Source organism: Lepidochelys kempii, chromosome 3, assembly GCF_965140265.1.
Source record: "Lepidochelys kempii isolate rLepKem1 chromosome 3, rLepKem1.hap2, whole genome shotgun sequence".
NCBI classification, from domain to species: domain Eukaryota; kingdom Metazoa; phylum Chordata; order Testudines; family Cheloniidae; genus Lepidochelys; species Lepidochelys kempii.
Window position 1 is genome coordinate 130,743,462 of NC_133258.1, and position 19,730 is coordinate 130,763,191.

The following is a 19,730-nucleotide window of genomic DNA, read 5'->3' on the forward strand; positions in this document are numbered from 1 at the left end:
AGTGTTCTCCGACTGGTTTATGAATGTTATAATTCTTGACATCTGATTTGTGTCCATTTATTCTTTTACGTAGAGACTGTCCATTTTGACCAATGTACATGGCAGAGGGGCATTGCTGGCACATGATGGCATATATCACATTGGTGGATGTGCAGGTATACGAGCCTCTGATAGTGTGGCTGATGTTATTAGGCCCTGTGATGGTGTCCCCTGAATAGATATGTGGGCACAATTGGCAACGGGCTTTGTTGCAAGGATAAGTTCCTGGGTTAGTGGTTCTGTTGTATGGTATGTGGTTGTTGGTGAGTATTTGCTTCAGGTTGCGGGGCTGTCTGTAGGCAAGGACTGGCCTGTCTCCCAAGATTTGTGAGAGTGTTGGGTCATCCTTTAGGATAGGTTGTAGATCCTTAATAATGCGTTGGAGGGGTATTAGTTGGGGGCTGAAGGTGACGGCTAGTGGCGTTCTGTTATTTTCTTTGTTAGCCTGTCCTGTAGTAGGTAACTTCTGGGAACTCTTCTGCAGGTGGGTATTGTAGTTGTAAGAATGCTTGACAGAGATCTTGTAGGTGTTTGTCTCTGTCTGAGGGGTTGGAGCAAATGCGGTTGTTAGCCGTGACATTATCGGGGATAGTGTTCCTGACGGCTTGTAGTCCATCTTTGTGTGGAATGTTGGTGTAGAGGGCTTCTACATCCAAAGTGGCCAGGATGGTGTTACCTGGTGGCTGAACTTTGTGACTTTGTTAGGCCTGTCCTGTAGTAGGTGACTTCTGGGAAGTCTTCTGGCTTTATCAATCTGTTTCTTCACTTCTGCAGGTGGGTATTGTAGTTGTAAGAATGCTTGACAGAGATCTTGTAGGTGTTTGTCTCTGTCTGAGGGGTTGGAGCAAATGCGGTTGTATCGCAGAGCTTGGCTGTAGACGATGGATCGTGTGGTGTGGTCAGGGTGAAAGCTGGAGGCATGCAGGTAGGAATAGCGGTCAGTAGGTTTCCGGTATAGGGTGGTGTTTATGTGACCATTGTTTATTAGCACTGTAATGTCCAGGAAGTGGATCTCTTGTGTGGACTGGACCAGGCTGAGGTTGGTGGTGGGATGGAAATTGTTGAAATCATGGTGGAATTCCTCAAGGGCTTCTTTTCCATGGGTCCAGATGATGAAGATGTCATCAATATAGCGCAAGTAGAGTAGGGGCTTTAGGGGACGAGAGCTGAGGAAGCGTTGTTCTAAATCAGCCATAAAAATGTTGGCATACTGTGGGGCCACACGGGTACCCATAGCAGTGCCGCTGATCTGAAGGTATACATTGTCCCCAAATGTGAAATAGTTATGGGTAAGGACAAAGTCACAAAGTTCAGCCACCAGGTTAGCCGTGACGTTATCGGGGATAGTGTTCCTGACGGCTTGTAGTCCATCTTTGTGTGGAACGTTGGTGTAGAGGGCTTCTACATCCATAGTGGCCAGGATGGTGTTATCAGGAAGATCACCGATGGATTGAAGTTTCCTCAGGAAGTCAGTGGTGTCTCGAAGGTAGCTGGGAGTGCTGGTAGCGTAGGGCCTGAGGAGGGAATCTACATAGCCAGACAATCCTGCTGTCAGGGTGCCAATGCCTGAGATGATGGGGCGCCCAGGATTTCCAGGTTTATCCCAGGTCGGGGTTCCAGGGGTGTGTCTGTGCGGATTTGATCTTGTGCTTTTTCAGGAAGTTTCTTGAGCAAATGCTGTAGTTGCTTTTGGTAACTCTCAGTGGGATCATAGGGTAATGGCTTGTAGAAACTCGTGTTGGAGAGCTGCCGAGCAGCCTCTTGTTCATATTCCGACCTATTCATGATGACAACAGCACCTCCTTTGTCAGCCTTTTGGATTATGATGTCAGAGTTGTTTCTGAGGCTGTGGATGGCATTGCGTTCTGCACGGCTGAGGTTATGAGGTTATGTTGAGTATTTGTGCTTTGCTACTCAGGATGCAATGCTGTGAAAACTTGTCAGAACAAGTTTTGTAAAGTAAACATTTTAACGTTTTTCTTCCAGCCTTTGTCCAAATGGACCCCTCTTACGGTATGCATATGCCTCATGTACCCAAAATCAAAATCTTCTGAACAGCAACGTTCGTTGGTGTTATGTCTATGTCCTGCATGTCATGGTGACCCCCATGTCTAAGGGCACATGTAGATCAGATTGGCTTTGATCACCTCTGTTCCCACTTGCCACCTGTGGCAGCAAGACCAGGGTAGATTTGATTTAAATCACTAGTCAGGACGACTCGATTTAATCATGGATTTCTACATAAAAGTTCATTCTTGTTAGCTGTTACAACCTTAATACATATTCTTCACAACTCGGAGATAGATGTAGGTTTCGTGTTTAGAAGGTACACGGTATACGTTTTTAAAGTGATATATTTTGAAAACTTTTCAAATTAGTTTTACAGCTATATCAGAAAATGAATGATTGTTTGGTTATTTCATTTACCAAAGGTAATTGAAGCAGATATTTATGAAGTTCACCTCCCAATGACTATCTCCAATTCAACAGATTAATCATTAATATTTGGAGGATTTTCTTGCCATGCTGTATTAGGAGGAGAACATCACCAAATAGACATTTAAATTGTTTTATTTAACTAAAACAACAACGTTACGCATTCTGGATTTTTTTTCTTCAACAGCAAACATATTTTAACAAAACATATGAATTTTTGAATTTAAACATTCAAGTTTTTTTAAAATCAGGTTTGTTTTTGTTAATTGTTTTAAACTAAAATAGTTAAATAGTTTTTTAAAAAAACACAAACTTTTAAAAAACAACTACCATTTTTTGCTGTTAACAAGCATGTTATCTCTGGAGACACAAATCCACAGTTTGAGAACTGCAAAACTAAGCATCTCTGATGTTATCTTCTAGACTGAGTATTGAGTCTCATTGGGTGGGTAGATTATTTAGGTTAATCTTTCTATAGAGAAGTCCCTGGAACCCCATAAGATTGGGTCCCTAATCCATGAACTATTGGAACTCATTTACAAAACATTACATGAATATATTGTCTCATACTATAGAATTAGAATTTATAATCTCTATTCCATGATGAGATATCTTTGAGCTATAATGTATCTTAATTAAAACTATCTTTAGATAGGTTTTTTCCCTCAAAAAGCATTTTATCAAAAAAATTGATTTAAAAAAAATTCAATTTTTTTTTAATCATTGATTTTTATCCACCCTGAGCAAGACTTATCTCTGTGGCGTCTGCTGCACTCTGCATCATAGTGCCTTTTCTTCTAAACTGATAATTAAGGTAGTTAGTCTAGTTAGTTTTTAAAGTGATATTGCTCTGTATGCAGATCCTTCTCCATCAGAACCACTTCTTTGCAGATACTTAGTTAAAATTCTACGTGTTGGAGCAGTCCACAAGATTCTGAAAATGCTTCTCAAACTCCAAAAAGGGATGCTCTTCCCAGGGATACCCATCGTTCAGCATTCCTTGGGGTATGGATACTCCCATTACCTGTATCAAGAAAAGGGCATCAACCCTTTCAGCTCCTCTCAACACTCCAAACTTATTTCAGCACTGGCTGCATGCTTGGTGCCAAAGCTCTGTCTCACTTATGTTATACCAATAAAATAAAAACCAGCAGGATCTTATTAAAGGGGAAAAGGCAAAATGCCACATTTATTGTGAATACAGAAAGAATCATAGTAAGCAGTTAGTTATAGCTATAACCTTCCATTCAATTTCATATTTATTCACACATTCATTCATACACACACACACAAGTTCTGCAAGGTTGTTATCATAGATACCAGCCTTAGAGTTGCTCATGCCAAGCCACTGGCCAGGTAGCCTGGACACGAGGAGGGAGCAGGGCCTTGTCAGATGCACATCTGACGCTCCTGGAAGTTGGTTTGCAGAATCAGACCCCAAAGTTCTCATTTTCTAGAGTCCATTTTTATAGGAATTTCTTCCTATGCCAGTCTATGGGAATTGCTTCATCATGCTGTTGCTGAATCAATCAGCAGATGGCACATTCCTGATGGCTCTGTGCTGCAAGATGTTATCTTATTCTTCGGCTCTCCCATCCTTGAGGCTGTTGGGTGGATTCCAGTCTGCCCTCCGGGGGTCCTCTGGTTGTTTCCACTTGATGCCTTCTTCAGCCAATTGACACTGGATTCTTAGGCTGGCACCTCCCTGATCATTCATTTATTATCCACACCAAGCAGCCATCATGTACATCCTTTATCTCTGTTTTAATCATAGTTGTTAAGAAAGCGAGATGAATACAACAAAAGGGCGGGGAGTCTCTGTGTGCAGTTTCTGTTGTTACAAAGTATCGCTTTGAGTCTCTCTCTTGTGTGAATAGTTGTTACAAAGTATTGCTTTGAGAACAGACTCTGCCTTAGGATGTACTAACACAATTAGCAGCTTGCAAGTTTCACACAGAGAGGGTGAGAAACAGTAAAAATAAGAGACCAAAAACCAAGAGACCTCTTAATTAGTAATACCCTGGAATTTAAACTATAGGAAATCAAATTCATTTGTGATTTTAATACAAAACTTCTTTAATGTGATCCAATATAACACTTACACCACATCAAGGCAGGGCACATCTGAGCTGCTTTCTAAGGATGGCTCTACTAGCAGTCCTGTTTCCCAGAGAGAACAAAAAAACGAAACAAAGTCATGGGTTTCTGATTCTTGTTAAGTGACCCGAAAAGTCTAATCTCTTCAGACTGCCTAGTGTGAGCAGACTCTTTGCTCCACCCAGCTCCAAGCAAAATCAGGTCCACTCCCACACCAAAACTCATTACTGACAATGACTCCCCGTTGTCATCAAGACCCTTGGTACCAAACCCAACACTGATACAAAAATCTTCAGCAGTACCAGCAGATAGTTCAGCTACAGTCCTTGAGACACCAGCACCAGCTTGGTTACCAAGCACTGACCTTCCCAGTAACAAAAAGAATCAAGCCTTCAACACCAGTATTCTCTGTCTCATTAGAGAGAGGTCATAACCATCTGTAGGACAAATATACTCTTCTTCCTCTTCTCCCACCCCTTCTTTCCCGATAGCATCAAGCAAAGACCTTTCTCCAGATGTTCAGATCTCCCTCCTCAACCTGTTCCTTGGCAAACTTCACCTTTGAGCCTCAACACCTACCCAGCTCTATCCATTTGGCTTACCACTTTATTGGGCATTCTGGCACTGCTCTAGGAGCTACTCACACCCTTCCTGCAAATGACCTAGATCACCTTCTCCAGTTTCCCTTACTAGGCCAGTCAGCAAAGCAGGTCTCCAGAGGGAATGAGGGTTGGAGCAATGTGAGGAGGACGCAGAGGAGTAGGAGGAAGATAAGATGAAAATACTCGCTTTAATGTGATGAATGTTGTTACTGTTTAAGTCCCTATGGGAGAGGAGATGATAACATTTATTCTCCTCCTCGTTCTTGCAACCTCTACTGCTCTGATTTTGAAGTCACTTGTTAGTTTGATTCTGTTCTCATGTATATTTGCTGCTTCTCCAGTGGAAGTGTTTACTTGGCACGGGTTAAAATCTCTGGAAGCCACTGAAGATTTGTTTGTCAGAGCACCCATTGATGCAGCTGAATTAGCATTGGCATGGATAGTAACTCTGGGAAATAATTTGCTGCTGAAGTAACTCTGGGAAGTAATTTGCTCTGTGTGTTGGAGTTTGCTACACTGATGCATGCAGAAACTTGTGACAAACAGTTTGGTAGACTAAAACTTGACAACCACTGTCCTGTAATAGTTAGAGCTGTTTGCAGTGCCTCATAACAGTTTCAGAATATTTTCTGATCTTTATACTTTTTAAAATTAAATTATTAAAATAAAACAGGTCCAAAAAATCCCAATATACACTTGTTTTCATTTTTTTTTCTGATTGAATTTTTTCCTATTGCTCACCAAATCTCTTGTAATCAGTTATAAATTTAGTATGTGTCAATGTCAGCATGTCAGTCTATATTTATGGTATGTAAATTGGTTGATTACTTAAAAGCAAAATTGCTTAGTTGTACTTGGTTTATATTGTATGAATGGCATAACAAGTTAGGGGCTCAGAGTTAACCTGTGGATAAAATGGGAAGGTTAGAATTAATGCTTCGTATTAATAATGTAAAAGAAAAATGGGAATATTTTGATATATTTTTTCTCCATATTTTCTGTTTCCCCGCTGGTATTTGAGTCACACTAGCAGCGGTGTACATAGCCATCACAGCTCTAAATAAGACATTTCCAGCCTCCAGGCCCTCTTCCGCTCAAACAGGTTCCTAGCTACGTCTCACAGAAGCTTATGCACCTCCTATTCCATCTGCTCTGGCCTTCCAGTACATTCCTGCTTTGCTGACAAGAACTGGAGTAAAAGATTCCCCATTCACTTTCCTTCTAGATCTGTGGAAGGACTCCCCCTGCTATTTGTTGGCCTTTGGATAGTTCTCAAGAAGCGTTAGCCAGATCCAGTTGTATTACCCCAGCTCTATGGAAATGTCCCAAGAAAAAGTTCCTTCCCTAGCTCATAAGTGCACACTACTTCCCTACTGCTTAGTTCTGTCTCAGGATCACAGGGAGGGGAGGAACACCACCTCTGCCACTGCTCTCTTACTTTCTTTTGCTCCTTTGTGATCTTGACATTGTGCATAATTTAAAAAAAATTAATATAGAAATTCAGAAATTATATGATTTATACCAATGAAAAATAGTGAAAAAGCAGCAGCCAGCTGAACTAAGACATCAGCAGCGCCGTTTTTGTTATGTTCCCTTTAAACACCCTCTGGGGAATTGTGTACATGTGGGTTCCCAGAGTACTGTACCAGTGTGATAATGTCTCATGCTTGTCTGGTTCACGTGCAGGCACTGACAGAAGCACAAAGAAAACACTGAAAATGTGAAAGACACTACAATCTTTTAGATAATGTAATATGAGGTGCTATTTGTAACACTAGTATGTGTTTTAAAAAAATGAGATAAAAAGGTAGATTGTAAGTAGAGTGTCCCTTTAGTCTTGAAATTAAAAGAAAATTGCTAAGTCTGTATTTTGCATGTGGTGGTATATCTGTCTCTTTAATGCCTATAATTGTGCTCCCTTCATATTATTATACATAAAGTCACAAGCTAATTATAGAATCTAATGTTTTTTAATGTTCACTGTTTTTTGTCTTTCCAAGCATCTAATGGTCCAGCTGGCATACGGACAGCAATAGTACGTCAGCATGGAATTATTCTGAAGGTTGTTTATCCTCAAGTGGACAGTAACCTCCGTAGCATTGTGGCTGAACAGTTGGTGGCTCTGCTAGATTGCTTTCTAGATGGCTTTGTTTCTCAGCTTAAATCTGTGGACCGGCCTGCTGATCAAGATAGATACAATAATCTGGAAATGGAATATGTTCAGAAAAGATCGGAACTTTTGTCTCCTCTTCGTAAGTGCTGATCTCTTTTCTTTAGTCTAAGGATTAACCATTCATCTAGGAAACAATGCATGGAATGTTTGGATCCAAGCAAATACAGAAAGTTTAAAAAAAAAAAAAAAAAAGTTCCATATCAAGAGTAAAATGCCATTTCTGTGCAGCATATTAGTTGTTGGTTTGTTTGTACTATTTATGGGAAATTAGATGTAGAAATAGATTGAAGAAAATTGAATTCTTATTGTAATGATCCTAAATCAAACCTATGTAGCAGACAGAAGTCTCCTTCCTGAATTGTAAATTCAGTGCATTCTTTCTAATTATTTATTGCATAGCCTGATGCCAGGAACTTGATGTGACTTGACAGTGTCGGATGAAAATAGCTTTAAAATATATTTCTAAGTAAGCCTACTTTGTTGCCACTAGCCATAAGTCTGTTTGAATATTTATCAAACATTTATCTAGCAGCATAAATATTATAATTGTATAATGGTAATTGTGTATGATTTTAATAATCATAGCTTAACTTGTCATTGAGGTAGCCAAAATATTTTGGGTTGAATAATGTCATCTTGGAAACAGTGCTCCCTTATAATAGGTAGCACAACATTTGGTAAGTTTATGAACCTGATGTTTTTTAAGGCTTAAAATGAATTAAATTAATAGAACAGTTGAATATTAAATCAGTCAGCTTTTAAAATTATCATCAGGGAAGTCTTTGAAAATTCTGTTCTAAGTAAAGAAATTGCATGTGTTAGTATTTTTATACTAACATACATATATTCTGGTAGCGTGTAAATATGTACAAGCTCTGTAGCATTGTATTCAGTTTAAAGCTTTAATTTCCTTAGCAGCACAGTGATGGCCCTCATTTTTCTTGACTTTCATTGTATCAAAATAGAAGTGACCAATAACGTATTGTGTATATTAATCTTGTAGTCCTTATAATTGTTCTGTACATCGACAAAATGTCTTGTCTTGTTACTTTCTCACTTGTGGTGATGCCTGATTATGAACTGTAAATATTTATGACAGCAAAGAATTTCAAATGTGAAAATGGGAGTGGTGTGCTTACTTTCAGAGGTAGCTGGGTGCCTAACAGGCCTTTGTGGCTCTGAAAATCTCCCTGGATTTATTGTGCTACTTACTGTATATATGATACGTTTATGCATGTTTACATAAGCACGCATATCAGTTGTGGTTTGAAAGCTCAAATGAATGCATACTTGATATACAGCTATTTTTCTATTGCAGAGATTTTGAATTATTTTTATTATTGTGGTCCAAGACAACATGCATCCTCTTACAGACAAAGACGAGTGTGTTTGATTGACTTGTTTCTTTTTTGGCTTCCCTAGTTTCCCTAGGACAGTACCAGCTGGCAGCTGCTTTAGCAGAGAAGTACTGTGACTTCGATATCTTGGTACAAATGTGTGAGCAGACTGATAATCAGGCCAGACTACAACGTTATATGACACAGTTTGCAGATCAGGTAACTTTTTTTCTCACTCATTTAGACATTTCTTCTGCATTAAAACGGGATATAAATCATTGCCAACAAAATACTGATGGTAATTTTAGGCTTTCAAAATCCAGTTAATAGACCTTTGATATCTTAGGTTTTTATATTTAAAAAATTCTTTTCCTGTTCTTTTGATTCTCCATTCTGAGTGGTACAAAAGTAAAAGTAATCTTGCTGAACAAAAAGATTGTATCTAGAAATGGGATTTTAACTTGTTTAGTATGTGGTGTCCCTCTTCAGATATCCTGTTAGCTTCAGGATATGAATTTAAATAGGAGATTCAGTAGTCAGTTTAGTTACTAACAATTTTTATCTCCTTTTTTCTATATTTTTAGTCATTTTCTTTTGAGTCACTTTGGCAATACAGTAAAATGTTTTAAATTGTTTGACTCACCTGTACTACATAACATATGTTCAATCCTAATCTATTTCTAAGTCTTGCAAGTATATGCACAAGGTAAAGTTACTTGTTGTGTTCTGGAAGTCTTCTGTCTTTGCAAGTGTGTGAGAGACTTCCACAATCATGCATCTAATTTAAAGTCTTATAGTAAGGTGATTCTTTACAGTGGTCTTATATATCACACCGAAAAGATACAAACAAAAGAATCCTTTTGTTTTTATTATAACTGTTGAGTTAGAAATAATTTGGTCAAAATATAGTAAAACGCTGTGTGTGGTAATCATAAGCAATGTGTACACAGTTTGTTGAAATTTGAGAATTAATAGATCACAGTCTTGAATGCATTTTATGGACAATGATTCTGCATGTGAGAATAATTCATAACAAGGGGCAAGTTCTCCACTCAGATCCCTATGGCAGACTTCCAAAGTAAAATTCTACTTTCCCTGCCTAATCAGTTTGCTTATTGATGGCAATGAACTTCCCAGAAGAACAAAGATGTAAGAACAAAGATGTAAGAACAAAGATGTAAGAACAAAGATGTAATCTGTAACAACTAAAGTTCATACTAAGGATGTTCCTACTGAGACAAAAATATTGAGCTGCTTATAGCTTAAAATATGTAGAGAGAATGGTGTAGATCCTCTTCCATAGACACTTATATTTTTGATCAAAACACTAGCTTTTTCACTGGGATTTTGTTAAACACTTTTCCCTCTGGTTTTGTTGAGCAGGTAAATCCATGTTCTAACCGCCTGTGGTCTGTATAGCATTTGTGTTGAAACTAAATTGGACACAAAAACTGACATCAGTTTTTAACATGTGTTCGTGCTCCTGTAATCTTTAGAATTTTTCAGATTTCCTGTTTCGTTGGTACTTAGAAAAAGGAAAGCGAGGAAAGCTGTTATCTCAGCCTATTGCTCAGCATGGACAGCTGGCTAGTTTCTTGCAAGCTCATGAGCATCTCAGCTGGTTACATGAAATCAATAGTCAAGATTTGGAAAAGGTAGGATTTCAGTTAATTTTATATGAGAAGTGTTTGTTTTAAAACTAACAATTTGTTGAATACACATACAAGTGTAAGGGTGTACTAGTCACAACTCTTTGATGTCACTAACTAATATTTTGGATCAAGGAAGCTTTTATTAGAATAACACCCTTCACACCTTCAATTAAGGTAAAAGCGGTCACAATTAATATTTCCTAACGCTGTCAATAAGTCTTCCAACAAAACCAGGGAAACCCTAAGTTGACATTCTTGATATTTTAAAAGGTGGTAAATCTTTTTTTAAATCATCCTTTCCAACTTTTTTATACATTGTAAAGAAACAAAAAAAGTCACTAGTCCAATTTTTAAAATTATTTACAAGTTACCTTTAAATGATGAGCATGAGTAATGTGCATATAGGTTTTGAAACTGGCTTCTTCTATATTCGGGTTGATTTCAGTGATCTTCGAAATTTTGATCTTTATTGCCCAGTTCGTTGACAAATTTTCCTCCCCCTACTTCTCACTGTTCTCTTCCTTGTCTCCTCCCACCCATTTTTCTTGATTCATGGGCCCACTTCCCTTCATCCACCCCCTGAGTAGAACTCCATGGTGCTAGTTTGTTTTCCCAGCCATTAACCAGAAACTATTAATTTCAACCCATGTGTACATTTCTTGTATAAAATATGGAATAACATATCCCCCACCCATGCATTGTAGAGCTGTAATATGAGTTTCAATGACTCTGTAAACCAAAGGAGCTAAAAATCGTCAATATATACTGAGTTAATAGAGATTTGTAGCAGTGGGAGTTAAATTACTTTGTTTTCCTCTGGGTAGAATATGAACATAACATGTTAATATTTTTTGGAAAATACAACTGACATCCTATTCACATGGACTGAAATTTTTCTTTTCAAAGGAATAGATGAGCAGGGAACCCAGAAAAGAACTGAAAGTGTTAGACTAATTTCTGAATTAATATATTTTCGTACCAGAATTTTTCCACTCCCATGTCTGACATACCAGATGTATAGGCAAGGATTCACTTTTTACCTCAGGATTGTACATAAATTTCAGTTTCTAGCTAAGTAAACATTCCTGAAGTAACAAGTGAATCAGTCTGCATGTCAGACTGCTCCTTTAAGCTCATTCTGATACGGTATTTGCGCTTATTTGAATAAAGTCAGTGCTTTAGTGTGTAAAGTAGCAATTCATCTGCTTACTTGATCCTTTAATCACGTGACAGTTTTTCTTGACTAGCAATGAAACACACATTTTAAATTGTTGAACATAGTATAGGAATAAAGATCTGTCTTATCTCTGTGGGCTGAAATGGGGTAGCTATAATTGTTGGATGCCAGGTAATTTTATTTTAGAAATTACTAAAAAATATTTAGAGAAACAAGAAAAAGGGTAGGCCAGCTCTTACTAATTATTTATCTTTCTGCCAACTCAGCCCACTGTTTAGTCAGAGTGTTTTATTTACATACCTTAGGGGAACACTGTGATCAAGACCAAGCAAAATAATCATAACTATTAACCATGGCTATTTTATTATTAAAGAAAGCATTAAACTAAACAACACAAATGATTCATTGACCACAAATAATAAACTGGTTACTTCTGTTTGTACTCTCTTCTGTATGTCTTTCTGTGGAGAGCTTTTAACAGCAATTACATCATCTCTGGCGGGGTGCTTTCCTCTTGATAAGTTGAGACGAAATTTGTGAATTCAGTTTTAGTATCTTATTAGATACTTAAAACTGTTTATGTATGTGACAGGGTTCCCGAGTGCAACCTGGACTGTGGGGCTGCTGAGTCCTCTGTCCCACCAATGTGGGCTGCCTCTTATACTGTGGTGCTGTTGGCAAGCTCCAAACCTCTGGCAGGTACTGTACTTGCACAGACATTCACAGGCAGGGACACACCCAACTGAGTTACATGCATGCTTCTCCCAGCCACTCATGAACCAACAATAGAGAGGCTCCAGCCAATTCCCCCCAGCTCCCTAGCCTTGCATCTCAGAACTGTACTGTCTCGCCCTGGTCAGAAGCCTGACCAGTGTAAGTTCATTACTCAGTCTGCCCCTCCTTCTATGTGGAGAGGACACACATTAGTCTTCATAAGCTGAGCTGAGTTTTCCCAGGCTCTTCAACCAAAACACACTGTTTTAGGTAAAATATAAAACAGATTTATTAACTACAGAAAGATAGATTTTAAGTGGTTATAAATAGTACGTATAGAGATCAAAGCTGGTTACCTAAGAAATAAAAGTAAATTCGCAATCTGAGTTCTATAGACTAGACAGAACTTGAATCAAGCAGTGTCTCACCCTGATAGATGGTACAAACAGGTCACAGATCTTCAGTACACAGGCTGAAACTCTCTTTCAGCCTGGGACCACTCTCCAGTTCAAAATCTTTATCTTCCAGATATGTTTCCAGGTGGTGAGTTGTGGGGGAAGTGAGGCCAAGTCATGATGTCACTTCCCCTCTTTATAGTTTCTTCCAGTTTGCTGGAAAGATCTTTTGCTATGACGTGGGTCAAGCAGTCTCCACTATATACGTGCACTCGCTGAGATGGTCATTGGGAGAGTGGATTCCCTTCAGTGGGCCATCAGTACGTCTGGCAACTCTATTGTTGTACCTGAAAGGCTGGTTGTGTGTGTTCCCAATCTAACAACATTTTTCAGTAACACTCACGTAGCAAAACTTCATAACCTCACTTACAAGTATAGCACATACAATCCAACAGGATATTAATGTTCAACAGATCAAGACTTTTAAAATTATACCTCACAAGGCATTGTTTGTACAAAATGTATCATAACTGTATGACAGTGGTGCTGCTTTGAAATACAGAGTGCCACAATGTATGGGAAAAATAATTTAGGGGCAAATGAAGCCTGTGTAATTATTATAGATAACCAAACCGTTTATTGTTGGGCAAAATAAGCAATCTTAACTAAATTCTATGAAATTGAAGAAAATACTTAAATTAGTTACTTAGAAGAAGCCATTTAAGGAGCTGTCTTAAAACAGGCCAATTATAAATATTAAGAATCTTAAATCCAGTTACATCCCACTATTTATCGGTTTACCAATATTTAGTCCCTTTTTGCTTTCCAGAAATACGTGGTCTAAGCACTTAGTGATTAACAGAAGAAACTGTTAGCCATTCAGCATTTTGATATTCCAACAAAATCATTGCAAGAGTTTTAAATATAATCCCGTGGCAGTTTCTTAGTTAAATTCCTCTCATCAATCCATGTTGAAGTCTTGGGGAGGTTTTCCATAGTTTGGTTTCTTCTTGAGTCTTCTCTGTTTTTTTCTTATCTGTCTGTGGCAGCTTGTTTATAGAGTGCTGTGTAACAGGGTCTGTTGAGCAGGGTAACACAGGGTGTGTGTGGGGTGTGTGCTCACTTCTGAATTTTTATACCCTTTTCCTTCTTATTATCATGAAATTATAGGAAAACACATCACTTTCAGACTTGTTTAGATTCAAGTCAGTTGCTATCTTTACATTAGCTTCATGCCTTTGGGGTTGACCTAGGTGACCCTTTCAGCTCCTGAAATATGCAGTCTGTTTAATGAATATGCAACATTTCTTTAATTGCCTTTGTTCTTGTAACAGGAAACCATCAGATAACTAGCTTTGAAAGTTTTAATTCTCTTTTTAATCAGTCCATTCTAGATCTGTAATGTCTATTCTGAGATATTCTTTCAATTTTATTAGTTTGATAGGAAATGAAATTGTTTTCAAAAAGTCTAAACACTTCTATAAGAGATCTTTTTAGTTCCCAAAACAATATTTTAAAATTAAATAACTTTCAGAAAGTCTTCAGCTTAAGTTGTTGATTCCACATGACAGTTTTTGGAACTGTGACTTTTTTTTGTCTTCCTCCATTGGGTGAGGGTTTGCTTGTGCACTGCTGCTAATTCATTCATTCATCATTAATATAAATATTCTATACTTAAATGTCATCTTACACTAATTTAGCAAGGTCATTAAATTTCATGTTGGTACGTAAAGCATTTTACAGCAATGACATCAGGAGCTATATTAGGAGTATTGCATTAGCTAACATATTTTCAAGTCTGCATTTCACAAAGGTGTTTGTCATTTCAGTATTAAGAAATAAACAAGAGTTTAAAATATCTCAACATCATATGTTTTTGTTAAAGTTTTTAAGAACATAAACAGGTTTTCTTGCAAGAGGGTGGGGTTATTAGAGCCCACTTTACCAAGATTTATTGATCTGATAACACACACCCTGCATTTCTTTCACAAGCAGGTTTTTTCCTAAAATGTGAATGTTTACATTGTTTGTCAGCATGGAATTTGCTTGTTGTTGGAAGATAGAAGCAGAAACCTTTGGAATTTCTCTGATTAGCTTTAACATTTTGTAATATAACTAGCTAAACATATGTATTGTTATACTTCCAACCATCCTTGAAATAACATTCTTGTAGCTATATGTATTAAAAGACACAGACAAGTTTGTAACAACTTTAAAAAATTGCAATAATTTTACTAATACCACTTTTGCATCAATATTGAAGTCTTATTGCCACATGTCCTGAACAGTGAAATGCAGAACTTCAGTTTCCAAGTTGTGCAACTTTTTTTTTTTTTTTTTGGAGTGTTACAGCCTATAAAATCTTGGGGGGAGGGGTTTAAAGAAAAAATAGCCATAAGGGTTTAGTTCTAAAGGATTCCATCTATTCTCTTTCTCCATGTGCCTTTGTTATTTCTAATACCCTTCTTAACTTTAGGCTCACAGAACGCTGCAGGCTTTGGCAAATGTGGAGACCAGATACTTTGCAAAGAAGAAAAGTCTTCTTGGCTTGAGTAAACTAGCTGCATTGGCATCTGACTTTTCAGAGGATTTACTGCAAGAAAAAATAGAAGGTAAGAAATAAGACCAGAGCAAAGAAAACAGCAAGATAATGGATTTCTTTAATCAGAATCTTATTAAAGTGTTACACATAGTAAAGTTAAATCCTTAGTGCTGGCGCTTTGGAAGTTTTCACCACCAGTGTTGTCTAGTGTCACTGGAAAATTTGGACCCTAGTTCACAGGTGTATAGTTATTTTTTAAAAGGCTCTATCAGCTACTCTGGTAAATAGGTTAATAAAACTACTGCAATTTAAAAAAACCCAAAACCACCTCTGATCATTTCTTGGAGCCTTATGTTGACTGCCTTTGGAGGTGAGGTTACATGGTGCTACATGCCCTCATGTAGTTGCAGGAGAAAGCCTTAGCAACTTTAAAAGCCTGTCAGTTTTCCTTTATTTGCAATGTGAAAGTCTAAGCATGTGTGCTGTTAATTTGGATTGTCAGTTTTTATTTTAAATGTCACTTAAATTTTTTTGGTAGGGACATGGTTTCGTAATACTTTAATTCAAAACCCATTGAGGTTGAGAGCACCTGTCCCTTTTCCAAGTGGTTATACAGGTTCTGCACCTTGCCCCAGTTTTTAAAATGTAATCTACCTTTCTGGTGATAGTAACTATTGCTGCGTCTTTACTACCAGATTGTGGAAAGGCTCATGAAAGATTCTTCAGGAATAGCTGCTGTAATATTGCCAATCAGGGGGAGCATTGCAACATACTTCACAAAATCGCTAATACAATAGTATTTTGTTTATTTGTTTTAGTACCTATTTATGGCTGTTCTTGAATCATCCCTTTCCTGTTATCTGTGTTTTTAAACTTAATGACAGTTCACTGCATATCAACACTATTGTCATCTTAACTTGCATTTTTAATTAAAATGCTCAGACTGGGGATGTATAAAGCTCCTCTTTCAGTTTTTGTAGGGAGGTGAACAGTTATCTGTACAACCCCAAGTGAAATAATATTAAATTTACAAAGGATATTAATGGTAACTAAGCAGACTTTTTGAAACTGTGTGCTTCAGCTTTTAATATGTTTAATATCCTACATAAACTTTTTAAATAAAATAAATTGGCAGCATCAAATTTTGAACTTAAAAAGTTGTTTTGCACATTGGAGAAGCAGCCACTCTGGAAACATATAGACAGGCTGATGTGAAGAAATGCCTTTGAAACGTAATGATGAGAGCCCCAAATGAGAGAGAGAATGGTCTGTCTTGTGGTTTAAGAGTTAGGAACTCGGGAGATCTGGCTTGAGTTCCCGGTTTTGCCAGAGACTACCTATGTGACTGTGGGCTAGTCACCTAATCTCTCTATGTTAATACATCCTTTCTCCCACCTTTTCTCTTGGCTATTTAAACTGTACTCCCTTCAGAACAAGAACTGTCTCTGTACAGTGCTTGGCAAATGAGGGTCCCAGTCTCAGTTGGGGAGTCTGTGTGCTTCTGTAATACAAATAATTAAAAAAACCCTAAATAAATGCACTCTTTAAGACAAATAACTTTGTAAACCTGAATAGTTTTGTGACTTGTCAGAATTTATTTGTATGTTCAATGCTCATAATATAAATAATAATGTGAAATATTCTTCTCCCTAACTAAATGCAAGAAATATCAGAACAGGAGCGTTTTCTGTTGCATCAGGAGACCTTACCTGAACAACTGCTGGCTGATAAACAGTTGAACCTCAGTGTCATGCCTGTATTGACTGCACCTCAGCTTATCGATGTATGTATCTCAAATTTTCTTAGCTAAAGTTTACCTATGTGCCTATATTTTCAATAGAATTGGTGAGAAGATCAGAATTGAATTGTCTTTTTGTTGTTTAAAGGATGGTTTCCATCCCACCCTCAGTTGTAAAATATGAATTGGTTATTTATACTTAAGCCTCCGTTATGGCTTATGATTAAACTCTAAGGTATTGCTTCCAGTTCCTGCTTTAGCTTCCTGGTTGAACATGTGCACTGTCATGATGCATGGAGCAAATCAGAACAGCATCAAGAGCTGAGCTATTGGATTGGGGCACTGTGTGGATAAATGATAACTTGGAGTCTGGTTTAAGAAGCAGAAGGGACCCAGAACTTTTCACCTTTGGAAGACAGGGATGCTGCAAAGTGGAAGAGGGGGGAGGGCTGCAACCAGGAAGGGGGGATTTTGATGACCAACTGCACTGAGAGCCAAGAGAAAGTCTTTGATCCCCTACAGCAAATCCAGCCAACAATCACTGGTAGAGCTGACTTTCTCTCCTTTGTCCCTCACTTCTTTTTGCAGTAGTAGCTACAATCACAAATTGCCTTACCAGTTCCTATGCCTTTTTGGTAGCATGATCTTTTCACCTGCTTCTCTCTTACCACCCACTGATGTGTGCAGAAAGTAGCAGAGGAATGTATGGTGGCAGCATGTTGCTACAGTCACCATCAAAAGAAACCAGAACCTATCAGTGGTGTCATTTCTTATATTCATTGGTCTCTGTACAGCCTCTACAAAAGAAGCAGCAAGTTGCACATTCTGTTATTACTGTCCTTCTGTCTTCTTGGACCTGCCCTAATAGTCAGCAGGTTCTGAGCCCTCTACCCACACCTTAAACTAGGCTAGTTAGGGGGAAGAGGTAGAAGAGGAGATATCACATAATCCCTTTTCAAGCAGTTGGGACACTGTCAGCTGTCCAGTTTTCCTCAAATAAGTTCCTGCTACCATCAGATCAGTGTCTTTAGTCACTGTTTACCAGGAAGTGAAAATCAGAGGCTGGGAACAAAATATATTAGTCTTAAACTTAAATTTCAATTTAAAATCCTGATTGAGGGTTTCCTGTATGGAAACTGTATTAAAGGGTGAGTTGCAAAATAAGTGTCTGCAGTTTTAAATGTAAAAGGCTGATTTTGATAGCAAGCATGTCTGTTTTCAGGAGATGAACAATGGTGCATTCATTTTTATATTGCTGTGAGCTCATTTTATTTGTGGAACTAAGCTCTGGCTACAATAGGCTAGGAATGTTGCAGCCTTTAAACAGCATTTAAATTTGAAACCTGTACTATAGCATCCTTATATCCAATATAGTCTTTCCACAGACCATTGTCATGTGGGTGGAATGCTCTCCTAAAACCTTGACTATATTCCTTACCATAAAAATACTTGCAGCCGAATCAATACATATTTCAATGAAAAGGTCACATAAGTGGAAAATACATGGTGGTCTTCCCACAGAGTTCTTCACAATATCAGCTTACATCAGTTTGCAAGCTAAAAATAATTCTGTACTTAATCTTTTCATAGCTGTACATATGTGATGAGAACAGAAGAGCTAATGAGTATGACTTCAAGAAAGCACTGGACCTTCTGGAATATATTGATGAGGTAGGAAAACTGTTGGATGATCTCAGAATCAGAGGAAGTATATTTTAAGTTCTCTGAGCTGGTGTTATTACTGTAACTTGAGGATTACATACTGGCCCTTGGTGCCCCCCAATGGAAGTGACTTTTTCTAGTTTTTCAATCTTTGGAGATATGTCAAATGTGGTGTAGGTAAAAGTAACTGTGGTTTAGATCATAAGTGAAATAACACTTATCCTTGTAAACCGCAACAGGGTAGGCCATCTGTTATATTGAGAACCTTGCCAGTCTAGAATTTGACACCAAACAAGAACGGGGGGGGGGTCCATCAGTTTTAGGAAAACAGTACTCGTCCACTATTATCAGTTTATCTGTGTGCCAATAAATAATCTAAAATGAATCTGCCATGCCTCCTCAAATTGACAAGACTTCTTTGGCCTACTTCTGTGCTTTTTATCATTATGATGGTACTCTTTAGGGCATAAGACTTGCTGTCTTAAGCTTGCATCTTGAGAGGTCACCATTTCTCCTTGCACACTCTTATTCCCTGTTTGCTGACAATTTATTTTGGCAACGCCAAAAATCACCTCTCCAGGACCATCACTCCTGAGCAGCATTCTTCAGCCAAAAATAAAAGCCATGTCATTTCAGAGCAGTGTTATTTCTAAATTATCTAGGAAAGGTTGCTATAGAAAAGGTTCCAGCTTGAATCCACTGTATGATAGTGGTTTGTGCTACAACGAGGCCATTGTGTTACCCAACAATAACTTTATTGGTCATGTAGTTATTTAATTTAGATTATTTAGACCTTAAATTATGGTTTTTCCTTGTTAAAGTTCCTTTTTGTTATACCTGTTAAGTAATTCTTATTTGTGCTTTATGTATGAAAAGTTTCACGTCGAAAATGTTTGCCTGTATTTTGTGCTTGTATTACACATTATTGTATGTAATGGAGGAGGAGAAAAATTTTAATGTTTGGGACAGTGTGTTGTATCGATAGACCCAGAATTAGTTTTCTTCCACTTTAATGAAAATGTTGCTTAACACACGTACCCTGATTTGACTGCTATATAAGAACTAAGTGTAAATAATAACATTACTTTGGGAGAGAATAGCAGTAAATGGAGTTACTGGACTTAGTTACTTCTCTTCTTTCATTTGTCATTGCCTTTTTCCAAGTT

At 37.8% G+C, this 19,730-nt stretch overlaps 1 protein-coding gene across 3 annotated transcripts in view; it reads left to right on the forward strand.

Moving 5' to 3' along the window:
* The window catches only part of NUP133 (nucleoporin 133), a 69,334-nt gene that overhangs the window by 41,363 nt on the left and 8,241 nt on the right, over window positions 1–19,730 (forward strand). For all 3 annotated transcript variants that reach the window (XM_073338052.1, XM_073338054.1, XM_073338053.1), the window contains 6 exons: window positions 7,175–7,426; window positions 8,770–8,903; window positions 10,181–10,339; window positions 15,099–15,234; window positions 16,829–16,947; window positions 18,493–18,573. In XM_073338052.1, coding sequence (XP_073194153.1) covers window positions 7,175–7,426; window positions 8,770–8,903; window positions 10,181–10,339; window positions 15,099–15,234; window positions 16,829–16,947; window positions 18,493–18,573 — 881 coding nt within the window. The remainder of the gene's footprint in view (window positions 1–7,174; window positions 7,427–8,769; window positions 8,904–10,180; window positions 10,340–15,098; window positions 15,235–16,828; window positions 16,948–18,492; window positions 18,574–19,730) is intronic.